This window comes from Peromyscus californicus, unplaced genomic scaffold (assembly GCF_007827085.1).
Source record: "Peromyscus californicus insignis strain IS unplaced genomic scaffold, ASM782708v3 Scaffold_7__1_contigs__length_154581171, whole genome shotgun sequence".
Classification (NCBI taxonomy): domain Eukaryota; kingdom Metazoa; phylum Chordata; class Mammalia; order Rodentia; family Cricetidae; genus Peromyscus; species Peromyscus californicus.
The window spans coordinates 15,624,169-15,651,977 of record NW_026294595.1 but is presented as its reverse complement, the minus strand read 5'-3'; the positions used below and the strand labels follow the sequence as shown (position 1 = coordinate 15,651,977).

Here is a 27,809-nt window from a genome sequence, read left to right as displayed (position 1 = left end):
GTTGGTATGTAAAATGAAAAAAAATTAAATAAGAAAAAGAGCTACAAAAAAGAAAGAAAGAAGGAAGGAAGGAAGGAAGGAAGGAAGGAAGGAAGGAAAGAAGAAAGAAAAAAAGATGGGGTTAATTTCAGAGCTCACAGTGCCCAGCCACTGATCATGCCTGGTCCACAGGCACACATCCCTTATACTCCTGGCCCTGATCCTACCAGTGTGTCCCAGTATGAGTCTGGTGAGTCTGTGGAAACCCACCTGTCAACCACTCCCAGTTAAAACCCATGGCCCCTCCTGTCTGTCCATCTGTGGCAGGAGTCAGTCACCTCCCCTGTGTGTGTGTGTGTGTGTGTGTGTATGTGTGTGTGTGTATGTGTGTGTGTGTGTGTGTGTGTATGTGTGTGTGTGTGTATGTGTGTGTGTGTATGTGTGTGTGTGTGTGTGTGTGTGTGTGTGTGTGTGTGTGTGTGGTGTGTGTGTAGGCAGGCATAACACAGCCCCACACAGGCTGGGTGCAAGCAGAAAAGGCAGCTCTGGCCTCCTACCCACCAGGGAGCAACACTGTACTTCCTGAGCTAGGGTCTGAGGCAGGTGTTGAGAAAAGGTGGAACCAGGGGCTCCACCTTAAACAACATATTGCCCTCATACCCCAATCCTTCCTCCTCCCCATCCTCAGCCTCTTCTGGGTGCTGTGTTGACAGGTTCTGTGGCTAATGGGAGGAAAAGCAAAAAGTGCATCAGGAGAGGCCGCAAACAGGGTGACGCAGCACTCCACAATGCTTAGCTAGGGCTTCAAGGCACTAGAAGAGCAGGCCAGTCCAGGATACCAAGGGGTCACAAAACAACTGGGCATAGAGTTGCATCCTGCCCATAATCACATCCCCCCTGTACTCACTGTAAAACCAGGAGCTTGGGCTTCCAGCCCACAGAACAGGTAAGATTACAGTTGAGTGAAAGCTACCCAGCCTGTGTGGGGCTGTGTTATGCCTGCCTACACACACACCATACCATACCACACCACATCACACCACACCACACACCACACACACACACACACACACACACACACACACACACACACACACACACGGCCCTGGGGGCAGGGGTGAGAGTGAGTTACGGCTAAGGCCAGCACTGAAGAAGAGAGGGTCATGACATAGTACAAGTCCCATTCCAAATGGGCCCCAGCACTACCTTCCAGGTCAGCCAGTAGCACAGGGCCCTTTCCAAAGGGCAGACCCACAGATGGGCTCTGTGATGGTGTGATGTGAAGTCCAGAATGAACCCTACCCCAGGCCTGGAACAACACCAAAGGGTGTGACAGCAAGAAGGGAGGGAAGCAGATGAGAGATGGAGTGACAGGAGCAGCTATGTGGACTGCTGAGAAGCCGCCCTAGAAACATCTGCCTGGCTGCATGGTGGGGTGCAAAACAGGTCAACCAACCAAGTTACAGTCCAGTGAGAGCCTCTCTACCAGAATATGGGAAGCTCCTGAGACCCCATCAAGGAATCCAGGCTGAGAAGGAGGCCCGCTTGCCACCCTGCTCTCAGGCCAGGGACTAGCTCCAAGCCTAGTAGTAACAGAGAGAAACCATTAGCAATCATTCTCACCTCAGTGTGAATCACAGCTCTGGCCTGCAGTGTGAGGAGGGATGGTGAGCGGAAGGAGTGGAGCCAGTGAGTCCACTACCCTTTGCTCACAAGTGCCACCCTCGCTGGGTGTGAACTTAAATTCCTGTGACATCTGTAGGGGTATAGCCACAGGATGCAGTGCCAATGCCCCAGGTTATATCACTGGCCTGGACACAGCACCACACACCGGAGCACCCATGCCAGAGCCTATCAAGGAAATGCCAATCAGGACAGGGCAATGAAAGTGAGCCAGACAGGCAGAGACCACTAGATGGAATTAGAATGTCTATTCAAGATGGAAACGTGGGGATTTACAAGGCCCCTCCCTCCTAAATGGTGACACCTAATTTAGAGCCCACTTCAAAACCTTGGCCAGGCCTACAGCCCATCAGCTGCTGGCTCAGTCAGGAAAAGGGTTCATGGCCCCAAGCGAGGTCCATGTTGCACCAGACCCTTACTCCTTTGTCTGACACCGTGTATGTGCCAGGCCCTCACTGGGTGCTATAGGACCAGCTCCCCGGCCATGAACTGTTGTTCATAATCACAGTGGAGTCTCTAGCACCCTGGGTCCACTCTGTGTCCCAAGCTCTGTAGACCTTGTCAGCCTGGGCACCAACTATGCTAGGTTTTACAAATGCATGCCCCTTTCCCTGAGAGGCTCTGTAAAAAGGCTTCACTTCCTCATCTCTGAGCTGCAGTGGTCAGGTGCAGAAGGATCAAGTGGGAACAGGCAAGTCTCCTGGCTGACCACCCGGGGTGCTGACTACAAAGAAACTCCTGGGTTTCTTTCTGAATAATCTGAGAGGCCCTGGAGGCTGGATTTAGGAGTGTCTTAGCCTAAAATTCACCCAAGTCTGAGGGCACAGTTTGTGGAAGTATGAGGGACAGGTGGGTATGAGTCCTAGGGCCTAGGATCCCTGCTCTCTACCCTTTCTCACAGCTGGGGATCGGAAGGTGGTGACTAGTGACAGCAGGAAGCAACTGGAAGTATATCCCACTCCTGGACCCTGTAGTCAGCCAGAGGTCTGGGCTATTGGCGACCATGGATGCTTTCCATCGTGAGTCACTGGTTAGTGGACTTCAGGAGCGCCTCCCACACACTCACCTGTGGTCTAGCCCAGAGGAAGGTGGACCTCTGTACACCCCCTGAGTAGCACAGGGCCTCAAGGTCTGCACACCAACCAGCCCATGCCCCGACCCATCAAGAAGGCCCCGCTCTGCTTTTGTATAAGGTAGATTTTACAATTAGTTTTTCCCAGGGGCTGGTCCTAACCTGGAAGCACACAAGGACTCTTAAACCCTAGAAATGACGGACAGGATGAGAGCTTGAAGCTACTTCAGCTAGGGGACTGTGGATCCCCACCTACCTAGCACCGGGGAAGAGCCTGAACCCCTGAATACAAGTCAATGAGGATTGTCCCTGAGAAGGGCTGGTTCTATTCCATGATCCAGAAGCGTAGAGTCCTGAAGCAAAGGAAAAGTTGGGGGAGGGAGGAGACGGAGCAGAGAGTGAGCTGGGTCCTCTATAAATACCCACTTGCAGGGGTGTGTTCCAAGGAGGGAGGCTGGGAGCCACTCATCAGAGCAGGGCATCCCTGGGACTTTATGTAACCAACACAGGGCTCTAGAGCTGTCCCACGGGACATGAGTCCAGTGGGAGGCCACTATCAACACAGGACATCTGAGATATGAACACCAGTGCTGACCCACAGTGTGCCCACACTCACATGGCAGCATTCACAGGGCTGCTCGGGGCAGAGGCTTTGCTGTACAAGGTAGGGTTCCCCATGTCCTGGGTCTGGCAAGTTCTCAGATGCCACAGGACCAGGAAAGGTTGCAACGCCCCATGAGCCTTCAATAAAGCCCCAAGCATACTACCTAGAAAATCTGAACCCTGATCTCAAAAGATAGGGAGCAAAGGTTTTCCCCCATGCAGCTACAGAGGCTATCTCTCAGAACTAAACTCCTAACCCCAATGGCTCCAGCCACATTTAGAGGCAGCAAATAATCAGAGCCCTGGATGTAGGAAGGGAAAGGAAGTCCAGTGAACCTCAATTTGACCAACACCAGAGGCCATCCCCCAACAGAGCCACAGTTAAACACTGGGGAGCTAGAGAACGGCCCATTGTATGGAGCTGGCTTCAAACACTGTTCGACACACACCAGGTCAGCCTTCATTCAAACACGTGCCACTGGCACTCCCTGTCTCTCCTACCATGTTCAGATATGTCTTGAGTCACTTGCTGGCAGGCACAGTATCCCTAAGCACTGTCCCCTTGCCCTGTGGCAGATGTCCATGGTGCTCATCTATTTGTTCTGTCCCTAATTCCTTGTGCCTCCGCGGTCCCCAAAGAACACCTCCCAAATCAGGCTACATCCTTGTCCCCTAAAAGCCATTAGACACCAGCAGCACTAAGTTCAGAGTCTGTGAAGGCCATGCCCGATTCTGAACTCACTGTCCACCTCCCCTCCCCCGAGGCAACCCACACTCCTCTCCTCTTCCCACAGGAGATGAATCCAGAGAGAGGAGCCTGAGCTCTAATTACACGTCCTGGAAAGGAATCTCAGTTTAATTTGAAGTAAAATGAGAAGCTGTGGTTGGAAATGTCCTCCAGGGAACCACCTGCCTGAGCCAAGACATGTTTCTCTGTGTCTCCATAGGCCATAAGGAAAGCAGCAGGCTAGGCCACAACAGAGGTCCTTATTACCTGTGGACTAAAGTCCTCCAGGCAAAAGGCTATAGCATGGTGTTCTGCGGGTCCCGGAAGAGAGGAGTCAGTGATGAGGTGGCGGGGTAGGGAAGAAGTATGATGGGCACCATAGAGAACACAAAAAAGACAGCTGCCTGGAAAAGTGAGTGTTGGATCTGGAAGGTGCCAGAGGTTCCTGAAGACTCTGCCTTCTCAGTATGCCTCTGGAATGCTCTGAGGCTGGCCCTGGAGCCTCTACTTGGGCTGCTGCTGTCCCCGGTACCCTCGCTCTCCTCAATTGTCTGCTTTCCTCCTTGTGTCCAGTGTAAGCCCAACTTGATTTTCTGCACCCAGACCACGGCCCTTGTCCCTGCATCCTCTTCCCCACCATCCACTGAAATTGTCTCTCAAGGATCTCCTGACAGTGACGGTACTCTTCACTCTGCCCACTTCAAGCCTTCCCTCTCCCCAAGGGCAACTGGACAGTTTGCTCTATGTATCCAGAAAAACATGGCCTGCAGAAGAGCAAGATCTATTTGGTCACCTGTGTCCCAAGAAACCTACACAGGGTAGAAGGCAAGGGGTGTCTCCAGCAGGTGCCTTCCAGGTGACCAAGCAAGGCGCCCACCAGGCAGTGACGGAAGGACAGACTGGGGTGCTGGGCTGGGGAGCTCCAGTGGCCCCACTCATTCGCTTTCTCCCCCTCCCTCAGTCACCCCTCCCTGCTCCGCCCTACATTTCTCTCCTACATCTCTGTCTCCTGTATCCCTTCACTCATCTTCACACATCTCAGCTGACGCACTTGCTTCCAAATTCAGTGAACAGTCTGTGAAGACTCCAGCCATCTCTGCCACCCCTGCCCACCTAAGCACACCCATCTTCAGCCCCCAGACACTCGTTTCCACTGGATAGACCCATACATTGACCAGACATGTCTTCACTCCGACTCCAGGGCTGGCCTTCTCCAACTGCATCCGTTTTCCCTGGACCTCCCACTAATGCTCAAGTAGGCACTCTGGGCCTCTATCCTCTACCCACACCACCCGACTTCCTCTCTACTTTGCTGAGAAGCGTGCTACAATGAGCTTTACTAACAGGTCCCACCACAAGGCCCCAGGGCCCAGCATTCTCACTCCCACACACACCTAATCCACTTGAGGTCACATCACACATTTCCCTCCAACGTCAGCTTTGTGGTGCAGAATATACTCTTCCTGATTCCCCAACTGCACACACAAGTGCTCCCCTGGCTCTCCATCACCTCCTTGCCCAGGCAGCCCACAGCTATGGGCACTAGGGTACAGTCCAAGATAGCTTCTCTAGTTCCTGGGGATCCTGTCTGGTCTCTCTATACTCTTGGTCAGGACCATAGCCACAGCTCTCCCCAGAAATCAAGTAGCTTATAACCTTAAGCCTTAAAAGCCCATTCATGCCCTCCCAAACCTGAAGCCTTCCCTGCCTGCCTACAAAGCTTGCCCTATGAACTCATTACCCACTTTCCCACCAAGATCAAGATTATTCAGTCCTTCCTTGATGTATGCTGAGTTAGTCCATGCCAAGAAGCATTATGGCCCAGCCAAGATGCAGACCTGCCCCAGCTACAGTCTAGGTGGTGGAAACCCAGAGCCAGTGACTGCAACATATCTAAGCCCCATCCAGGCATGAGATTACGTATACTGGTGAGAAACAGGCTAGGAAAAATGCATGCCACTTTGGACACCATTCACCGGAAAGGGCTCTGTGGCTTTGTTCTCATGTTCACACCATCTGGCAAACACTGAGTACGGAAGTGATTAATGGTGAATGGAGCACTATCAGCAGATGAGAAGCTCAAACGCTCAGGAAAATGAACAGTTACAGGTAGACAGGATGTGGATGGGCACAGGGTGAACAGGCAGAAGAGTAGCAGCTCTCAGGTGCCCCCTGGCTGCGCTGGGATGGTGGCTCTTTCTGTCCTCCTCCAACTAGGGCTCCCATCGGGGCACTTCTGAGCCTTGCTCATCCTACTGTGCAGAAAGAAGTGTTCTTGGAAAAGGAGATGGGTAGGGAAGCCTACCCCTATCCCTACAATCAGCTGTGAGGCTAAGCCCATATTAGGAGATTTAGGCTCTTGTCCCTACTCTACCAGGGGACAACAGTCTGGTTGGTAATCCATGGGCTGGTCCAGTCGGGAACAGAAACTCACAACTGAGGGGCCAGACTCCCTGAGCACAGGCCCATACTTCACAAGCCAGCCTCAATGCTCAGAACCTACCAACATCTCTCATAATCCCCAGGGTCCCAGAGGCATCTCTGTGACCAATATAGACCCCAAACCCGATCACATCTATGCCCCAGAGCAGTAAGTGCCCAGGACACCTGGTTATTACAGTCTTTGCACCATATATATTGTAGGGTGCGGATAACAAGATACACCGGAGAAGGAAGCAGGGCAGGGAGCAGGAGGCACCAGGCTTGGCTTCTCCAAGAGCAGGGGGTGGCACACAACTCCCTATCCTACCCCTGCCCAGGCATCTCTCACAACCACCACACCAGCATCAGGAGCAGAGAGACCCCTGCTGGCCACTAGGGATATGCTTGGCTTCACTAGGCAACAGGCCAGGGTGCTGTCTGCCTCTCCCCTCTGGGTCTCGAACCCCTAAGCACCAATTAAACAAAGCCTAATTAAAACAACAAAATAACAAGAATGTGCCACACACCCACATATACCCTGCCACAGGGACCTCAGCTCAGGAGGGTTAGACATGGGTTCTTCCCTGGGTTTCCCACCAAAACCTCCCACAAACACAGACACACGCAGGTCCTTGTGACTCTGTATCCTACAGGAGTGTCAGAGCAGCTCCTAGCGTGGCTCTGGTCCTGCATGCCGGCCTCCATGAGACATGGATCACCCCTCCACCCTGAGGGGTTGTCCCCCAAACCTGGCACTACCTCAAGGAGTTCGATGTGAGGGGAGATGCCTAAAACCCTGACAGTTTTCCTGCAGACACAGGGCAGAGGGCGGAGACACAGAGCAAGAGGCTGAGACAGCAGAGGGAAGACGACGGGGTGAGGGAGGCAGGAAGGGTGGAGACGTGGAAGAGGAGAAAAGACGGCTGTACAAAGAGGCAGAAAGGAGAAGGGGTAAACAGAAAATGGACCAGGGATCTCCAGACTAGAGTGAGACAGTCTGCCTTCCTTTGTGGGGCCCTGGCATCTTCTCACAGGCATTCACAGGAAGATGAGCATTCCTGTCTTCCACCACCCAGCAATGGGCTGCAGCGTCTCTCACTCTCAGCCTCTCCTAGGATCAGAGTTCTGGAAGATCTAGAGGTCCTATAGGCCCCAGGGGTGGGATGGGATGGGGCGCTCTGGTCTCCTTCCTTGCCTCCTTATTCCCAGGCACCCTACGACATGGGTGGCAGATTCTAGTAGTAGGGTTCGGCATCCCTTGCCAGCCTCTCCCCTCAACATCCATCAGTTTTGCCTCCACTCACTGCCCCCTCCTGGATGCCTGCCCCAAGATAGGCTCAGGGGACACTCTGAAAAATAAGACGCCATTCTTGTCTTCAGGGACTTGATCTCAAGAGAAGGAGAACTGTAAACAGCTGTAGTTACTCCCGGATGCCCGGGTAGCAGCCCTGGACGTGGGGAACACCCGACCCACAGGGGCCACACTGTGCACCAACCCCTCGTGATTGTTCACTTATGTCATCCGTGGAAGCAAGCCTCCATAAAGCTATGGAGGACCTTTTGTAAACACCATGTCAACACACTCCCACTTTGGAACAAGGAGCAACCCACAGAAGTGTGCAAAGATCACCATCATATGGATCTTCCCCAGCCTCAGACTTACAAACATGGTCCTCCCAACAGAAGCTACAACACAAAGATGGGGAGCAGGCCCCCATGTCTCTGCAGGACAGAGGTCACTATCTGACTTCCTTTATTCCTCAAATACAGGGAGCCATGGTGGCTGAAGCCCCAGACCCAGGCTTCCCAGTCACCTCCTTCCTGCTCTCCATCTGCTCAGCCCCGTCCCACACACACCCACGTGCACCAGGCCTCTATGGAGGTCAGTGGGCAGAGACGGAGCTACCCCAGCTCCCACTTTAAAAAGTGCTATAGCTCTCACCTATAGTGGGCCAGCTCCCTGTGCTCTGATCTTGGTACTTAATCCCCAACCACAAGGCCCTACGGAAGATGACGCTGCCATCCCTAGATCAGGACGGAGCCTCTGGGAAAGTCACAGGCTCTGTGTGAGTAGACCTTATCCCAACCATAGCTTTTGTCCCCAACACAGGAGTTCCACAGTCCTCAACTGACACCAGAGAAACAGAAGAAGGACGTGCAGTACCCATTAGGGAGATAAATCAACTGAGGTGGCCAGGAGATGGGCCATACACTGGCTTCCTGAAGCTCCTGGATAGTAGGGAGCTTTATTCTCATCATTATAAGGAAGGACTGACAGGAAGCAGCAGGCATGCGTTGTGACTAAACGCATTCAGGGCAGAGGGGCTGGAGAGACGGCTCAGCAGTTAAGAGTACGTGTTGTTCTAGCAGAGAACCCAGGTTCAGTTTCCAGCACCCACATGGTAACTCCAGTTCCAGGGGACCTGATGCCCTCTTCTGACCTCCGAGGGCACCAGGCACACATGTGGTACACATACACACATGCAAGCAAAACATTCATACATTAAATAAATCTGAAAATGAAAACATTGCCAGGGTTAGAACCAGGACCATGTGCTCTGCCTCACACAGTGGAGAGGCACAGAGCTATCAGGGAGACGTCCCAGGTAGCTTCTCAGACAGGAAATGGCTCATATAACAAGTGCTCCTCTAAGATCACAGTTGGGTAAGAACCTTGGAGAAGCCCTCACTTGCTGGTCACACCATCTATAGTACCCAGGACCCTATGACCATAGTGTCCACCTTGCTTTTAGGGTCTGTAAGCAGACTCCTCCAGATAGGCCACTAGGAGTGAGTCCTTTGAGAAAACACGTTACAAACACAAACGTGATCCTTACACCAGAAACCACAGCACAGCAGATGGGAACAGACCCCCCAATGTCTTCGACGGCCTTAGTTGGGAGCCCAGAGGCCATTACTTGAGTGGGGAGAAGCAGTCCCCATTTACTCAGAAGTACAATCAGAGACCTCTTTACACTCTGCACTACAGTCAGGGGATGGGGTACCAACGTAAACATTTCTGCCACCTCAGTTCCACAGCAGGGCAGCACACATGAGTGCACTCAGGCTTGGCCCACCTACCCCGTGAGGACCACCACGAAGTCCATGACATTCCAGCCATTTCGAAGGTAGGAGCCCTTGTGGAAAACGAAGCCCAGCGCGATGATCTTGATCCCCGCCTCGAAGCAAAAGATCCCGATGAAATAAGGCTCCGTGTCATCCTGAGGAGGAGCACAGGATAGTGTTCACCTCTGTCCTCGCAGCAAAATAGCTAGACAGCAGTCCCTGTCTGATGGGCATGCCTACTACCCCAAGGCTGACCCTGTCAGGCACCCCGCAGCCTTCTCTAGCATGTACTGTTCCCACTAACATGAGTGTGCTCATCTGAGATAACTCATCGTGGAATCTATCATTTGTTGATATGACAACAGTGTCCTGATCATGCCTAGGAGTCCTTAGGCCTCTACTATGTTATCCCAGCTTCTGCTCCAGGTGCAGGGTACCAGGACTGTCCTGCTGGAATCAGGAAGACTTCGCTCAAGGAGGTAAAAAGGTAGTGATGATGCTCATAGGCAATGCCTGTCAATCAAGTCCTTGTACTAACTGGAACAACTCTTTCTATACACTCAAGTCTTCCCCATTCTAAGGGCACAAAGACACAGAGAGGGAGGAACTAGGCCAGAGACCATAGGTGACCCCAACAGCCAGCTGGGTCTGACCCTAGGCTCTGGCCACTATGCCAAGTTACCTGGAAAACTTGACATCCTTAGTCTTTGCTTTGGGACTCACTCACATGTGCAACACATATAGACAAGCAGAACATGCAAATTCTGACAGGGGGAGAAAGAAAAGAAAAGCTCCAACATTAAGGATACTACAGTGATGATATCGTGAAGACCAGAGGACAGTGCCCTTTACAGGCCAGGCCTAAAGCCCAGTAGTAGGCATGAGACTTGGGAGGTGGGAGCAACCCAGGAACCCAGACAGACCACGGCTCGGGGAGCCTCGTCAAAGATGTGGCAACAAAGGTTTCTAAGGCTAGAATCTAAGGAAAAATTATTGTTGGAGAAAACAGTGGGACAAACAGAATAAAGGTAGGGACTCTGACAAGATCCCCGAGTCTACTTCTTACCCCACATCTACAAGGTACGGTGCTGGGGAAGTCTGGTACTGAGCAAAGACTGTTCTAGAACCACAGATGTGGAAAGCAAGAGGAGCCTCATGTGTAAGGGAGGAGAGCAGAGCTTTAGGAAGCTGGACACGGAGGATTAGCATGATCAGTTGCTACACTCTGGAGCAGCGGCTTTAAAAAGAGGAATGACTGGGGAGGAGGCCAGCTTCCAGAGTCCATTCACAAGGGTTGGCCCCTAGGACCAGCTCCAGCACAAACTGCTCTTCAGAGCCACTATGCCCCATGAAGAAAGACTGGGTGTGTGGCCTAGATGCTCTAAGGTTGTGTCAGATGAGAGGGGGCCACTAACTTCTTCAGCTGGAGCTCTTCTCCAAGAAGTAAGGCCCTCAAGGGCCCCATGCCTTGCCAACACATGGGCTTGGCCTCCCTCTCTTGTCTGCAAGGAATCAGCTCCTAAGACTGACTGATGACCCTGGAGTTTGGAGGGGGAGATGGCTATGAGGAGGTATGAGCAGTATGAGAGGAAGTATCTGAGGGGCCCGGCAACTAAGCGTCCATGACGGGCTAGTGTCCCTGTCCGGCCTCCTGATGCTGACTCATGAAGGATGAAGCTCCTGGAGGAATGCATGAACTGTTCTTGACCTCAAGGTTTCTGGTCTAGTTTAGGTGGGAGGGTCTTCATTCCTCAAGGGGAGGTGCTGTTGACTCTCTACACCAAAGAAGAAACTGACCTCAGAAGGTCTTTACGGAAAGCTCCTGGGCAGAACGAGAAGAGCGGACTAGACTCTAGGGCCACTAGCAAGGCAGTCCTCCCCGAGGTTCTTCTGCCCAGCTCCTATATGCCAGACCCATGACTGAGGCTGATGGGGCTGGAAGATGGGTATGCCGACAGCTGGGGAACCACTGGGCTGCAAGCTAGAAGAAATCTTCTTAGGCAGCTATAGAAGATAAGTGAATAGGAAGCAGAGTCCCAAGAGATGAGGAAGATCGACCCAAGCGAGGCTACAAACATGGGGGGCCCTAACACCATTCAACCCCTTCCTGCCATGTAGAAAGCAGCTCCAGTTTCCAAGCCCACCTCTCCTTTGTTCATCCTAACAGCCCCTGAGGACTGGGCCGACAGACAAGACTGGGGTCAGCAGAGAGCTTTTTGGACCTCCATATACTGCTTGTTTTTCCAATAGCTTAGCCACAAAAGATACACCTCCCCACCCATCCCCATCGTTACCAACACCAAGCAAGCCTGCTCCACTGACACAGGTACTCAGAAAGATGAACACTAGACTTGTCTATGAAAGGATGCTTAAGTTCATGGCCTCCTGGCACTGCCCTCAGTCTGGCCTGTGACCCTCTTGGCCCTACCTGCCAGAGTTCCCTAGAGATATGGTCACGACCTGTGGCCTGGCATTAGTGATGCTCAGTCTGGTAAACCTCCAAGTTCACTCCCTTCTCTGGACTCTGGAATGGGTGCTCACCACAAGGATAGAACAGGCAGAGGACCTACTCCACCAGAAGCCCAGAGGAACATAGGAATCCTACTGGGCATGCCCAGAAGTGCCCAGTTACCATTACTTACCCTCTGCCTTGAAATGTGACTTAACTCACACTCCTCCTTCCCAACCTACATTCTCTAAGCCCAATTGGCCTTCTCCTGTCCTCCAGGAAGGTCCTCAACCCCAGGTGGCCATCCTAGACATACTCTTAGTTTGTCTTGATGCCCACCTACCCAGAGCCACCTCCCCTTCCAAACTTCAGAAGAGAGCGGGAAGACAGGCCACCCCAGAGCTTAGCAGGTCCCAGGCTAAGCATTGCTTTATCTGAGCTGAAGTCCGGGAAGTAACAACCAGGATGGAGAAAGGACGGAGCAGCCTCTTCTCCTTAAAGACCTCAGTCCCCAGAGCCCTTCTGACCCGCACTCGCTTCTCCTCCACACTGTGAAGTGCCACAGTCTCATACTCATACCCTGCACGTGCTAAGCCCAGGTAGAAGGGCAGCAGGAGAGTTGTGGCTGTGCTTTCACCTGTGAAGTTGTGCTAGCCCCTCAAACCTCCAGAGTCCAGAAGGCTGGCCTTCAATCCTGCCTCCTGCTCCCTAAGAGTCCTAATCCCAGAGGTACCGGCCCCTGATTCCAGGAGTGGACACCACTGGGTTCTAGGAAACTCTTAGCAGGACACTAGAGGAAACTATGGATTCAGGACATTTGGGAAGGAGTGCTTCCTTAGGGAGCATGGCAGGAAAGGTGGTCAGCTGGCCACAGGGCTACCCATAAAGCCTGATATTCTTGTTCTGTCTATGAGAAATGCCCCTCCCTCATTCCAGCTCTAGAACTGGGTTCTTAAGCCAAGACCAGCATAGCATGCCCAACCATCTGTGGAGTAGGGATACCTAAAGACACAAGACACACCAGCTGGTGATTCCCTGGTCTTTCTTCAGGCTCAACTGGCAACCCCAGTTTCCTGGCACTGGATGGGGGAGTCAAAGGGCCCTCAGATGTAAGACTGGGCCCTGCCCGTGCAGCTTAGGCACATCAGACAACCTGCCACTACCCCCAGCTTTCGGGCCCCCAGACCCTCAGCCAGCACTCACCAGGCGTTCAGACATGGGAGTCTTGTCCCCATCAGGAAGGTGCTGCTCCAGGGCCAGAACAATGCAGTTGGCGATGATGGTGGCCAGGATCATGTATTCGAAGGGCGTGTGTGGGTTAAGGACTGGCTAGGAGGCGCTACGGAGGTAGTGAAGATGAGGACAGCGCAGTGCAGTAGCCAGGGCTGAGTACTGCTGGCCGACACCCACCTTCCCCGCTTCAAGGCTAGTCTTCTCAGCTCCCCGCCCTACTTCTGGGGGCAGCCAAGAGGCGGGGCCTCTGCAGTTGCCCAGCCCCTCCGCTAGTTCCGACGCCGTCAGCACCACGGACAGCTGCTTTGCCTAGCCCGCCAGCGCCACAGGGGAACCCTCCTGTAGCCCCCCAGAGCAGCAGAAGCGGACCCTGCGCAGGCGCACACCCTACCTAAAGACACAGCCACAAGTATCTACACCCGCACGTGAACATAATGTACCACGAATGCCGAACACACGCACGCACGCGCAGCACCGGCTCATGCGATGCCCGCACACAAACGCAGGCACCTGCAGTCAGCACGCGCACGGGACCTGCATCCACTCAGTCCTCACACCTGCAAGCCTCAGATTCGCCCTCCCGTGTCCTCCAGGCCGGCCGCATGCTGCGTGACCCAACCTGGCTCCCCAAGACCAAGTGCACGAAGAGACAAGCCCCAGGTCAGAAGGGGCTCCGCCCAGCGTGCACCCGGTCCGTCGTGGCCTCCACGACCACACACGCGCACACCCAAACCACGCACACACGCACTCGGAGACCGCCCCAGAGGCTCCGCCCCGCTCCTCCTCGCCGGGCCGTGGGGTCCGCGACGCGCCTCTCCCGGGTCGCACCCCCTCCCAGCACCAGAAAGATGGCCACTGGGCGCCTCCGCCCAGGCCCCAGCCGCCCCTCCCGGACCCGCCGCGCGGACACCGACGTCGCCCCTGCCCCTGACCTCCGCCGCCGGTCCCCGCCCGGCCAGGCCCCCGTAGGATATGGCCACTCGGTGATGCGCTTAGCGTATTTGCGGACGACGTTGTCCTCGCTGAAGACGAAGAGCGAGCGGTTGACGGTGAAGCAGTTCTGCTTGACTGGGATGGGGTTGTACAGGGCCATGGTCCGTGCGCGCTGCGCGATGGACTGCTTGTACAGGACCCGCTGGCCCGGCGGCAGACCTCCCTGGCCCGGGCCACCCGCCCCGCCGGCCCCGCCGCCCCGAGCCCGCTCCCCGCCGCCGGTGCCCCCATAGCGGCCACTCAGCTCGTCCCCGAAGCGGACCATGGCTCCTGGGCGCCGCGAGCATCCCCGGCTCCGCGGCCCGGCACCGAGGGCGCGGCGCGCCAGGGGCTCCTAGCCGAGCCGCCGCGAGCCGCCTGGACCTCGCCCGCCAGCTGCTACCGCACCCGAGCCGCGGCCCTACGCCACGCCCTATAAGGGGTCGGTCACGCGGCCGCGCCTAGCCAATCCGCGTCGGTCCCACCCCCGGACCCTCCAGACCCCGCCCCCGCGGCCGCCCCCGCCGGAGTCCGCGGCGGTCCTCGGGGAACGCCGAGCTGCGTGTCCCCAGCTCGAGGCAGCGTGAGCCTTTGCGTGCCCCCGGGGCGCCGCCCAAAGCCTTCGCTGCCTCTGGCTCCCCAGCTCAGCAGCCTGAGAGGTCCCCGGGTGCCCTCGCGCTCCTCCTCGAACCCGAAGAGACCCTCCCCCGTGGGGAGATGTCCGTGGCATCCAGAAGCGGCAGCCTAGCTTCTCATTGGCGTCCACACCCCTGTCCTGCGGAGGCCATGTCGTCAGCCACTCCCTCTCGCTGCTGGCCATCGGATGCTGAGGCTATCGTCGCCCCTCCATTTTTTGATATCCTTACATGCCCTACTTTGAAATCCCTGGCCCCTGAAGGTTTCGCAATGGACCCTGTCAAGAGTTCCATCTGCGGTTTTTCATATACCGGACTCTGAGACGCTCCACGATCTCAGTTCAGACAGTCCTTGTTCTGCCATTCATTCTATAAACATTCAGACAGAGCCTTCCTGGTGCACCTGTTTGCCACGCCCAGGATCCACCTTCACCGAGCTGACATTTTTCTACCAAAGATAGAAACATCTATATAGCACTTAATAGGTGATAGCAGACGCGGTGAGTACACAGGCTGGCTTGTGGGTCTTAACAGCGTTGGGATTAACCCCTTCCCAAATCACACTTGAGTGGCAGAGGAAGAGAAAGGGTCCTCTTCACCCTTGCAGAAAATAAACAAAGGCGGGTCACAGAGCCACAGCCCTGTGGAAGAGTGGAAGGTGGGGGTCTCTCTGCCCTGCTATTGCTTGGATCTGAGATGTTGCCCCAAATCTCGTGTGTTGAGCTTGGTCCCCATTGCAGCAGTAATCAGAAGCGAGAGCTTTGGGATCACGAGAGGGCTCTGACCTCATGAATGGATTAATCTGTTGATGGATTCATAAATTGATGGGCTGCTGGGAGGCTGTGAAAAGCAGAGGTGGGACCTAGCTGAAGGGAGTGGACCGTTGAGGGGCATGCTGCGGGGTGGGGGTGGAGAGCCGTATGGGTCTACAGTCCTTTCTGTGTGTCTCATTCTTCTATCTCCCTCCCTCCCTCCTCTCTACTTCACCTTTTCTGGCATGATACAGGTTCAAACAGTGGTGCCACAGAAACCATGGACTGAAACCTCTGAAACTGTGAGCAATAATACACCCTTCCTCCTTTAAGTTGCTCTTAGTGAATGAAAGCTGATCCACACGTGCCTCCAGAGTGCTCCTGGGAGGTGAGGCGTGCAAAACCAGACCTAGCAGAGGACACAGCCAGGGCAGTCCACCGCTGGAAGTGGGATGCTCTCCTTGTTGGCATCTGACACATTCCAAAGGATCTCACTGGCTGCACAAGAACATAGACGGCAGGGCACAGTACATGGTGGCTTAGGAAGCAGAGGCAGGCAGCAGCTTATAAGAAACAGTTTTAAGTTCACGTAATGAAAAGTTGGCTCTAGGACCATTGTCTTCATCCCCCTTCTTTCCAAGATCACTGTATACTCCCTTTGTCTTCACGTTTGTTACCTTGTGACTCAAAGGCTGCTGTGCTGTTACATCTTTACCATATCAAGCAAGGGAAGGAAGGTATAAAAGAACCTATTTTTAAAATCAGTTTATTATATCCTTCTATAATGAAGGAAAGATTTTGTTCAGAACTCTTAAACTTTTGATTTTTTTTTACTTTAAAACATTTATTTACTTTAAGATTTATTTTTCATGGCCTGTGGAGATAGCTCCATGGGTAAGAGCACTGGCTGTTCTTCTAGAGGATGGGGGTTGAATTCCCAGCACCTACATGGCAGCTCATGCTGTCTATAACTCCAGTCACAGGGGATCCAATGCCTTCTAGCCTCCAAGGGCACTGAATGAAAATGGTACAACAAACAAACATTCAGACAAATACTCATACAATGAAATAAAAAATAAAATCTCAACAAATTAAAATTTTAAAATATTTTTGAGGTTGGATGTGATGGACACATCCTTTAATCTAGACACTCAGTTGGCAGAGGCAGGTTTGTCTTTGTGAGTTTAAGTCCAGCCTCATCTGTGTTCAAGTTCAACCTTGTCTACACAGCAAGTTCCAAACCAACCAGACCTACATAGTGAGACTCTGTCCAAAAAATAATAATAATTTTGTTTTTAATTATATGTGTAACACTGTCTGCATATGGGTACGTGTGGATCTTATGGCCCTGGATCTAGACAGGCAGTTATAAACAATCTACTGTGGGTATTCCACTGTGGGTATTTGCCAGTCCATTTATTTACTTCCCCACATCACCAATTTCCTATCTCTCCAGGAAAGCTAAACACCACTGAGTAGCTGGCATTGTTGGTGTTGTATAATAGTTTCCTCCAGATTGAAACATTCTTTCCTTCAGAGAAGTGTGGTCGGACTTTTTGTCAGGCCATTGGCTCCCCAGTAATGACAAGGAGACTTATTGTTAATTATGAAACATTGGCCAATAGCTTAGGCTTGCTTTCAGCTAGCTCTTATAACTTAAATTAACCCATTTCTATTAATCTATGTGGTGCCCCAAGGCTTGTTTACCTCATCTATGTACTGTCTATCCTGCATTCCTGCCTCCTCAATGTCTACCCTATCCTCTGTGCCTGGAAATCCTGCCTAGCTATTGGCCATTCAACTTTTTTATTAAACTAATCCAAGTGACACATCTTCACAGTGTACAAAAAGATTATCCCACAATATTTCCCTCCTTTTGTCTAAGTAAAAAAGGAAATGTTTTAACTCTAACACAATAAAACTATATAGGTACATGGATTTTTCTTTGGGCAGCCAGCTCCAAAATAATGACATGGAGATTTCTTGTTAATTATAGCTCAGTCTTAATTTAGGTTTGTTTCTAATTAGTTCTTAGAACTTAAATTAACCCATATTTTTTAAATCTACGTTCACTTGTGTGGCTCAATACCTCATCTCTCTGTACTGCCCATCTTGCTTCCTCTGAGCTGACTGGCAACTCTGCCTTTCTTCTTCGCAGAGTCCTCTCTGTTCCTGAAAGTCCCATCTAACCTCTTTCTGCCTAGCTATTGGCCATTCAGCTCTTTATTAAACCAATCAGAAGGCACCTTGGCAAAAGACACATCTTCACTGTGTAAACAAATATTCCTCAACATTAAAACAGAAGTTTTTTTGTTTGTTTGTTTGGGTTTTTTTAGTTTTGTTTCTGTTGTTTTTGGATTTTTTGAGACAGGGTTTCTCCGTGTAGTTTTGGTGCCTGTCCTGGATCTCACTCTGTAGACCAGGCTGGCCTCAAACTCACAGAGATCTGCCTGCCTCTGCCTCCCAAGTGCTGATATTAAAGGTGGGCATCACCACTGTCCGGCAAGAGAAGATTCTATTAACTAGATAGAATATAAGATAGGTTTACAAAAAATTTAGCCACAGAAAATACAAATCAATTGTAAACACTTGATAATTTTCAAAAATTTTTGGGAGATATTAACTGGCTACAGCCCACAATTGGATTGCAACTCAAGAACTAAGTAATTTATTTCAAACCTTACAAGGTGATAAGGACTTAAATAATCCAAGAAAATTATCAGCTGAGGTTGAGAAAAAATTGGCATTGGTAGAAAAGAAATTACAGGATGCACATGTGGATCAGTTGGATCTAGAGCTTGATTGTATTCTGGTTATTTTATCTTCTACACATTTTCCTACAGGAATTCTTAGCAGAGAGAAGATAATGTTCTGGAATGGATATTTTTGTCACACAAACAGTAAAAAATTACAGACCTATGTAGAAAAGGTTTCTGAATTGACTCTGAAAGGAAAATTAAGGTTATGTTGATTAATAGGAATAGACCCAGTAGAAATTGTGGTACTTTTACTGATGCTGAAATTCACTCATTATGGACAGAAAATGAACATTGGCAAAAAGCTTGAAGTAATTTGTTAAGAGATTAGCAACAAATATCCCAAAAGCAAGAGAATTCAGTTTACAAAGAGAACTAATTTGATCCTTACATTGTATGATGAACACCGATTTCTGGAGACCCTATATTCTATACTGATGCAAATAAATCAGGAAATGTGTATTATAAGTCAGGAAATTTAAGTAAAGTGACTCAAAGTCCTTATGATTCTGTTCAAAAGTCAGAATGATATGTTATTCTCATGATATTGTTAGATTTCTCAAAACCTCTTAATATAGTTACTGACTCTCAATATGCAGAAAGAGTTGTATTATATATTTAAATAGCTGAACTTATTCCAGATGATTCAGAATTAGTTTTGTTATTCATTCAATTACAAGAAATAATCAGAAATAGAAATCATCCTTTGTATATAACACATATCAGATCCCATACGGGTCTACCACAAGGTAATGATGAAATTAATCAGATATTGGTAGGAAATGTGCTTGAAGCCTCAGAATTTCATAATAAAGCACTATGTTAATAGCAAGGGTTGAAGAAAGATTTTTCTATCACTTGACAACAAGCCAAGGAAATTATGAAGAAATGTCTTACTTGTTCTTTGTGTAACCAAACGTCACTACCTGTATGAAGTAACCCAAAGGGTTCTCAAAGAAATGAAATTTGGCAAATGGATGTGTTTCATTTTGCAGAGTTTAGAAAATTAAAATATGTATACCATACCATAGATACATATTCAGGATTTCAATGGGCAGCTGCTTGAGTTCTGAAAAGGCTGATTCTGTAATCACACATTTGTTAGAAGTTATGGTCATTATGTGGATACCTGCACAAATTAAGACTGACAAGGTTCCTGCATATGTCTCTAGTAAAATGAAACAGTTTTTTTCATGTTACAACATAAAGTATATTCCAGGTATACTACATGATCCTAAGAGCAAGCAGGTGTAGAAAGATCTAATTGAACTTTAAAAGATATACTTAATAAACAGAAAGGGGTAATAAAGATCCCCAGAGATAGATTGCACAATGCTTTATTAACTTTAAAATTTTTTTTTTTTTTTGGTTTTTCGAGACAGGGTTTCTCTGTGTAGTGTTGCGCCTTTCCTGGATCACACTTGGTAGCCCAGGCTGGCCTCGAACTCACAGAGATCCACCTGGCTCTGCCTCCCAAGTGCTGGGATTAAAGGCGTGCGCCACCACTGCCCGGCAACTTTAAAATTTTTAAATGCTAATGAGAAAGGAATGGCAGCTTCGGAGAGACATTGGACAGTAGAAAAAAACTGCTGAATTAAGTCAGCCTGTGTACTTTAAAGATGTGTTGACCTCAGAATGGAAACCAGGATATGTGCTATGTTGGGGAAGAGGTTTTGCTTTTGTTTCCACAGGAGAAGAAAAGCTATAGATACTATCAAAATTGATAAAGATTAGATTCAAACAGGAGAGCCCTCTTGATTAGAAGAGTCAATAGTTCATCAAACAGTGTGGCCATTCAAACTAAACTAACTTATAAGACTACCAAATGCCTTTCATTTGATCAGATATAACTTACCAAAAAGGGAACCTTCCCAAAATTGGGGTTGGAGCAGAGTTTTGTGTGTCTTTCCAGGAGAATGAAGCATCCAACTAAGGAATCTGAAGACCACTGGACAAATGAGACATCTGAAGAAAGAGGATGAATCATCCAGAGAAAATATCCCATGAAAAAGAGTAAATTGGCCTAATGATATAGCACATTTCCAACAGGATAAAATATTATAAACCTTCCCAAATGTTTGTTTCTGCAGTTCTCTACAGACATATAAGGCATATGGTCTTTTTATAGTCCCAGTTGAATTGAAAATTAAAGCTGGCTTTGGGGTTGGAGCATGGCTCTCTCCTTCTCTAAACCTAAACATGTCTGTTAAAGGAAAATCCAAAATCTCTGTCTCATGTGAGAAGAGCCACCTGGTAAGGGACAGAAGAAAAATCAAAATTAAAGGATTATTTTATTGCTACTAATCTCATAATCCTTTGGTTTTGACTCTTTAAAACTTTTCTTAAGGTATAAATATTATCTCAAAAATTTATAAGATTAATATATACATATATAATATGTATATATTTCTCCGGTCCCGCCAAGCCCCTACAGTCCTGTGGCCCACTTATAAAATAATCACTCAGAAGCTTATATTAATTAAACTGCCCAGCCATTAGCTCAGGCTTATTACTGACTAGCTCTTACACTTAAATGAACCCATAATTCTTATATATGTTGAGCCACACGGCTTGGTACCTTTTCTCAGTTCTGCCTTGTCATCTTGCTTCCTCTGTGTCTGGCTGGAGACTCCTGACTCAGCCTTCCTTTTCCCAGAACTCTACTAGTCTGCTTATCTCACCTATACCTCTTGCCTGGCTACTGACCAATCAACATTTTATTAAACCAGTGTACAAGAGCCTTATCCCACAACATATATATTTAAACTTTCTGTCATGTCATTAATGGTCATATAGAGTACTAACAAATTCTAGAAAAAAAGCTTCATCTAGCTTCCTGTACATGATTTCAGGCTTGAGCCTGAATCAGGTAACTAGGAATTAAGTTTGTGTACCACAGATGTACTTAACAAATTGTGATCCTTTAACCTCTCCAAGATCTGCTGCATATGACATTTAAAATGTTTAAGTTGGGGGCTGGTGAGATGGCTAAGTGCTTAAGAGCACTGGTTGTTCTTCCAGAGGTCCTGAGTTCGATTCCCAACAACTACATGGTGGCTCACAACCATCTATAATGAGATCTGATGCCCTCTTCTGGCATGCAGGCATACATGCAGACAGAACACTCATAAATAAATAAGTAAATAAATAAATAATGAAATATTTAAGTTTTCTGCAGTGAACTGTGACCATTCCTAACAGTGACTTTTGAAGTCTCCAAAAGGATGATGGAGCCCCACAATAACAATTCCACCTGGATTGTGGTAATGCCACTAAGCTGATAAACACCACCCAGAGATCAGCTTTGGACTGCAAACTGCTCAGGACAATTTCAAGGTGGCTAGCTGAGATGATCCAGCCTCATGCACTACTCCAGCCAGGACTTCAGATAAGCCCTACACTTTCCCACTACACAGAGACTGGCAACAAATGATGCAGCCAGCTCTCCCAGAACTTAACCATTACCTCAATTTTCTCAGGATCCCCTCGAGATGCCGTCGCCCTCTCAGACAACAGGAAGCAGTCTAGAGAACATGATGTCCACATTTCCAAGAGATGGGTGAGTGGTTTTTGGTCATTCAGTGGGTTATGGATATTTATCATAATTTAGGGGGATTTGTTACAAGTTGTTATTGGTAATGATTAGGGGAAAAAAAGCTGAACAAAGGAGATTAGATTTAGGATCTCATTCTGAAAAGAAAAATGAGGAAATGATAGATAAAAGAGTAGATAATTGAATCTACTTTTAAACTAAAAAAGTAACTACCAGTCTTAAATACTTTACAATGGTATAGATTTTTGTATATTGATACAAATTTAAGGTTATTTTTTTTAGAACATACTGTACATACATTTCTACTCTTTTTTTGGGGGGGAGGGCTCAAGACAGGGTTTCTCTGTGTAGTTTTGGTGTCTGTCCTGGATCTCACTCTGTAGACCAGGCTGGCCTTGAACTCACAGAGATTCGCCTGCCTCTGCCTCCCGAGTGCTGGGATTAAAGACGTGGGCCACTGCCACCTGGCTTACATCTTTACTCTTGTTTAAGGTATTGTACCTTATGCAGCTCATTTTAAAATGTAATGTAGAGTTGGAGTCCTTAAAGGCTATTATTATAAACTCTTTAAGATAATTAAGACAGCTGGGCAGTGGTGGCACATCCCTTTAATCCCAGCACTCGGTAGGCAGAGTCAGGTGGTTCTCTGTGAGTTTGAAGGCAGCCTGGGCCACAGAATGTGGTGATATTTTATTTGTGCTTTAATAAATAAAGTTTTCCTGGAGATCAAAGGAAATAGCAAGCCATTTTAGGTAAACACAAAAGCCAGGCAGTGGTAGCACACGGCCTTAATCCTATCACTTAGCGGGCAGGGTCTCTGTATATTCAAGGCCACACTGGGGAACAGAGCCAAGCTTGGTGACACACGCTCTTAATCCTAGTACCAACCATAGAAACCTGGAAGTCTGTACAGACAGGCAGTGACAAGGAAGTGAGGTAGCTGGGCTAAGAGCCAAAGAGAGGGCAGAACAGCAAGGCAATAAAGGCACAGGTAGACAGAAAGTAGCTCACATTTGGAAGCAGCAGAGTTGGTGAGTTAAGGTTGGCTGGTGGCTTCTCTAATCTCTAAGTCTTTCACTCCTATATTTGGCTCCATGTTTTTTATTTAATAAGACCATTTAGAAATTCGTCTACAATAGAGCAAGTTCCAGGACAGGCACCAGAAAGCTACACAGAGAAACGCTGTCTCAGAAAGAAAAAGAAAAAAGATAATTAAGACATGTAGGTTAGTAGTTAGTCATCTATAACAATCAAATTTGTGGCCATGTTAGGTATGTTTTTAAGGTCAAATGGAGATGTATATGAAATAGACAGGTGGTTTTCAAACACTTCAGAGATCTAGAGAATATGACATTTAAGATGTTTCAATAACATAAGGCTTTTTATGACAATGAGACACATCTGCTCCTGGCAGCACCAATATACTTCAGAGAAGATGATGGACATCAAAGCACCTCCATATGGAGTTTGCTTTAATTGTGGCAAAGTTAGCCACTGGACAAGAAACTGCCCTTGCCTCGACTGCTGACAATGTGCTGTACAAATTGAACAAGCAAGACACAAAAGAAAGTAACTGCCAAACTTTGCCAAGACAAGGCAGGACAGCCCTTCAAAATTCCTGCTTCACAGAAAAGTCTGTCAGATATTCTAGGCACATAGGCCAAAGACAGATTCCCCAACCTTGCAGGGGAACCTTGGGTGACTATCCAGGCAGCCCGCTGTTCCTGTCATTTCTATAGTTTTGGAAGTTGCTTGCACTGCACTTTCTGTTTGTGGGTGACATTATATCCTTCTCAGGTCTCTGATGGAGTTGAAGACTAGATAGTTATAGTTACAGTTTTCCTTGTTACCAAATTCAGAAAAGAAACTTACAAAAGAGGTATAAAGTATATAAGGTTGAAAGACATAAAAGTCTAGATTGTTTATCTAAGAAAAAATTTTGAGGCCTAAAAAAGATAGTTTTGGGTTGGTAATACAAGTCAGGATAGAAAGTGAATTAGGTACAAAACTTTGGACTCACTAAGATACAATAGCTAAAACAGTACTTTCTCTGATTTGCCAAATACAAATGGACTGGATATTGTAAATGTAATTCTTACCTGGTAATTGTTCTTATTGTACATAGTTTTACTATGTTAGAGTTAAAACCCTTCCTTTTTACTTAGACAATACCTGATAATTGTCCTCATTGTATATAGTTTTACTGTGTTAGAGTTAAAAGCTTTCTCTTTTATTTAGACAAAAATGGGGAAATGTTGCAAAATTGTTTACACTGTGAAGACGAGTCTTTACCAAGGCACCTTCTGATTATTTTAATAAAGAGCTGAATGGCCAATAGCTAGGCAGGAAGAGGTTAGGTGGGACTTCCAGGGACAGGGAAAACTCTGGGAAGAAGAAAAGCAGAGTCGACAGCCAGTGCAGAGGAAGGAAGATGGACAAGACAGATGAGGTATTGAGCCACACACCTGAATGTAGATTTAAAAACATGGGTTCATTTACGTTATAAGAACTAGTTAGGAACAAATCTAAGCTAAGGCCGAGCTTTCATAATTAATAAGAAGTCTCCCTGTCATTATTTGTGAACTGGTGGCCCAAAGGAAAATCCATCTACACTCTTTAAGCAGGAGGGTAAACAACTCAAAATAGCTTCAGGAAGTCCCTGAAACTGACCAAATTGACTAGGCCCTCCCTGTCTGAGTAAGCAATAAAGACTGATGAGAGTTGCGCTCAGACTAGCCAAGTGGCAAAGATGGTAGACCAGACCAGACACTTGGAAGAAGAACCAGCTGGGCTGTCTGGAAGAGGTTTACACCACTGTCACCTGGAAAGGACATTCTCCAACCTGCTGAGCTGCCTACTGGCTGTACAGAGTGCTCTAGGTTTCCCAGCTCTGTGAGCTGTCACCCATGCTGATGTGGACCTTGGCAATGCAGTTATCTTTGAGTCATTTCTGTGCCTGTAAGGAACCCTCACCTGAACATTTGTAAGTAACCTGAATAAAACGCATTGGTTCACCAAGCTGGACTGTGGTGGTATCCATACTTTGGTCTGTCATGGGATCCCAAGTTGGGGTGAAGAGATGTGTGTGTTGCATCTCCCCACAAAAGTTTGGTCACACAACATGTGGGAAACTACAACCTTGGTCACCTCATTGTGAGCTCTAACTTTCCTAGTTAAACTCTTAAATTTCACTGGGCAGACAGAACAGCCACCATCCCCAGAGCTTCCCTACAGCTATTCCAAACAAAATCAGGATTGGTTTCTTCCTCTGAACAGTAAAAGAGGAGGCTGAAGGGGTGTGGGGCTGCCAAATGCCCTGTTGCAGAGAGAAACAGGCTAGTCGATGGCTTTGACGGCCATCAACACTGAGTGGCATGGTTTGAATAACAGAAAAGGCTATGACTTGCTGGGCGGTGGTGGCACACCCCTTCCATCCCAGCACTCAGGAGGCAGAGGCAGGCAGATCTCTGTGAGTTCAAGGCCAGCCTGGTCTACAGAGTGAGTTCCAGGATAGCCAGGACTACACAGAGAAACCCTGTCTTGAGGGAAAAAAAAGAAAAGGAAAGGCTGTGACTGGTCCAGAGCAAACTGAACTGTGGATATGTTGGCTATTCTAGTAAAAGAAAAGGAAATTGAGACTCTTGGCTTTGGACCTGAGGGATGGTGTGGATAGTTGTGCTCTTTAATGAAACAGAGAAGAGCTTGTTCGTCACAGGGTATTTGGCACAGATGTCAAAAGAGGTCCACAAGGCAGGCCATAGCTAGGGCTGTCCCTCATATCTATCCCAAGGCCTCTTCCTCTCTACCACACTACCCTGCCTCAGTGGCTAGTGAAAGCGCCAGCAGGCACCTGAGGAAAGAACAGGGTAAAGGCAGGACACACATACACACACCCCAAGGCCTGGTCCATCAGGCAGCCCCCACTCTGTGTTGTCTCTCTCTTTTGTTTCTGCATCCTGTGGGCACAATACACAGATGCTCTTGTGAGGCTTCACTGTACGTACACATAGCTTGGTAGGCTGTACCTTCTACTATGTCAACCTGCCTCAGAGTGACCATTACCAAGGGACTAAGGGAGACAGATAAGAGTCCAGCACATAGTAGGCAAGGAGGAACACCAAGACTTCCTAAGCCAAGAGTGGACTTGTGTCCACTCCCACTTCCCAGAGAGATGTGGACAGACATGTAGCCCTGAAGGAGGAAATCAGAGTAATTGTCACCTCCATAAAGTAGGTGTTACAGAGAAGTAGGAAACAGCCTCATTCGAGGAACCGCAGGACACCAGTCACCATGTCATACTTAAACAGGTGTAGATAACGTCTTTGTGGAGGAGGTACACTAGCACCACAGACAGTTCTTCCTAAGCAGAAGGACCCACACCAGGGTAGATAGCTTGTCCAGTGAAGAAGTGACCACAGTGGGTGTAGACAGCTTATTCAGTGAGGAATTGCCCAAAGCGGGTGTGTAAATAGCTTGACGTGCACACAGGCGTGTAGACAGCTTAGGGGTATAGACAGTTTATTCAGTGAGGAGGTGTATGCAGCAGTTGTACACAGCTACAGCAGGGCACATGCGTGTGTGCAAAGGAGAGGGGTTAATGTGGGGTATCCCCCCTCAATTGCTCTCTATGGGTTTTATTTTTTGAGTCAAGGTCTCTCACTGAACCTTGTCTAAGTAGCCGGGCTGGCTAGCCAGTGAGCTTCAGGAATCCACCCGGAGTTTGAGGTTTTTGTCGTTTGTTTTTCCTTAGTGATAAGCAGTGTCCTTGGACTTGTGTACTAATGATGGATTCATTATAAAGGAAAGCTGCTGATGCAGGAGGATGCTGTGGTGCCAGGTCTAGATAGGAGACTCGGTATTTGGGAAATCCTGCTCCGGCGGAACAGAGGCCAAGCCCAGGCTGCTTGTGCGGCTTGGGTCGTAGATTAACTGGGAAAGCCAAAGACTTTGTCTTGATTGTTCTTTCTCAGGATGGGTGCATGTGGTATTCTGAATGTAATTGGCCCCCATAAGCTCATAGGGAGTGGCACTAGTAGGAGGTGTGGCTTTGTTGGACTGGGTATGGCCTTGTTGGAGGAAGTGTGTCACTGTGGGAGTAGGCTTTGAGGTCTTATATATGCTCAAGCCATACCCAGTGTCTCAGACCACTTTATATTGCCTGTGGGTCAAGATAAAGGACTCTCAGCTCCTTCTCCAGCACCATGTCTGCCTGCCTGCCGCCATGTCTCACCGTGATGATGATGGACTAAACCTCTGAAAACGTAAGCCACCCCAATTAAATGTTTTTCCTTTATAAGAGTTGCCGTGGTCATGGTGTCTCTTCACAGCAATAGAAACCCTGACTCAGACAGCATGATAGGTGCTGGTCAGCCATGAGAAGAATGGGTTTTCAATGGTTATCCAAGGACATCCTAGGAGCCCTCGCTACAGAAATGTCAGGGAATGGGATGGAGGCTGGGAAAGAATGACCAAGAGAACTGTTACTTGCCTCCGTGAGCCTGTTCCACCTCCCAGAACCTGCCTGGCACTCAGCAACCCTACCCTTCCCTCTGCTTCAATTGTATGGTCACAGTATCTTCCCTTACTCTGACTTCTCTCTTGCTGTTTTGTGATTCTTTTGATGTGGAAGTGTACAGCTTTCATAGCTGTAACACAGCCTAAACATATTGTACTGGTTATGTTTCTTGTTGATGTGGCCACGTAGGAGATGAAGGGTGTATCCTGACTAATGACATTAGGAGTACAGTCCGTCATGGATACAAAGACAAGTCAGCCAGAAAGGCTTACAGGTGTGGCAACAGGAATATGAAAGATCAGCAAGCAGAGAAAAGGGACACCAGCACGGCTTTCATCTTATTCCCTTCGTTCGGTCCAGGCCAGCAGCCCAGATACTGCCCACAGTCAAGGC

At 48.7% G+C, this 27,809-nt stretch overlaps 1 protein-coding gene and 1 long non-coding RNA gene across 12 annotated transcripts in view; one reads left to right on the top strand and one right to left on the bottom strand.

Moving 5' to 3' along the window:
- Window positions 1–14,615, bottom strand: part of Cacna1b (calcium voltage-gated channel subunit alpha1 B) — a 155,240-nt gene extending 140,625 nt beyond the window's left edge. For all 9 annotated transcript variants that reach the window (XM_052722815.1, XM_052722818.1, XM_052722816.1 and 6 more), the window contains exons 1-3: window positions 14,209–14,615; window positions 13,204–13,310; window positions 9,567–9,706 (exon numbers count right to left, since the gene is read on the bottom strand). In XM_052722815.1, the coding sequence (XP_052578775.1) occupies window positions 9,567–9,706; window positions 13,204–13,310; window positions 14,209–14,491 (530 nt within the window). In that variant the 5' untranslated portion in view covers window positions 14,492–14,615. The remainder of the gene's footprint in view (window positions 1–9,566; window positions 9,707–13,203; window positions 13,311–14,208) is intronic.
- Window positions 14,616–14,702: 87 nt separating this feature from the next.
- On the top strand, window positions 14,703–24,925 carry LOC128100542 (uncharacterized). Of its 3 annotated transcripts, XR_008214828.1 has the most exons (3): window positions 14,703–15,340; window positions 15,847–15,894; window positions 20,261–24,925. It is a non-coding gene; the product is annotated as an uncharacterized LOC128100542 (long non-coding RNA). The 3 variants fall into 3 exon arrangements; XR_008214827.1 differs by having other exon boundaries at window positions 14,726–15,340; window positions 15,847–24,925; XR_008214829.1 differs by having other exon boundaries at window positions 14,726–15,980.
- The last annotated feature ends 2,884 nt before the right edge of the window (window positions 24,926–27,809 follow it).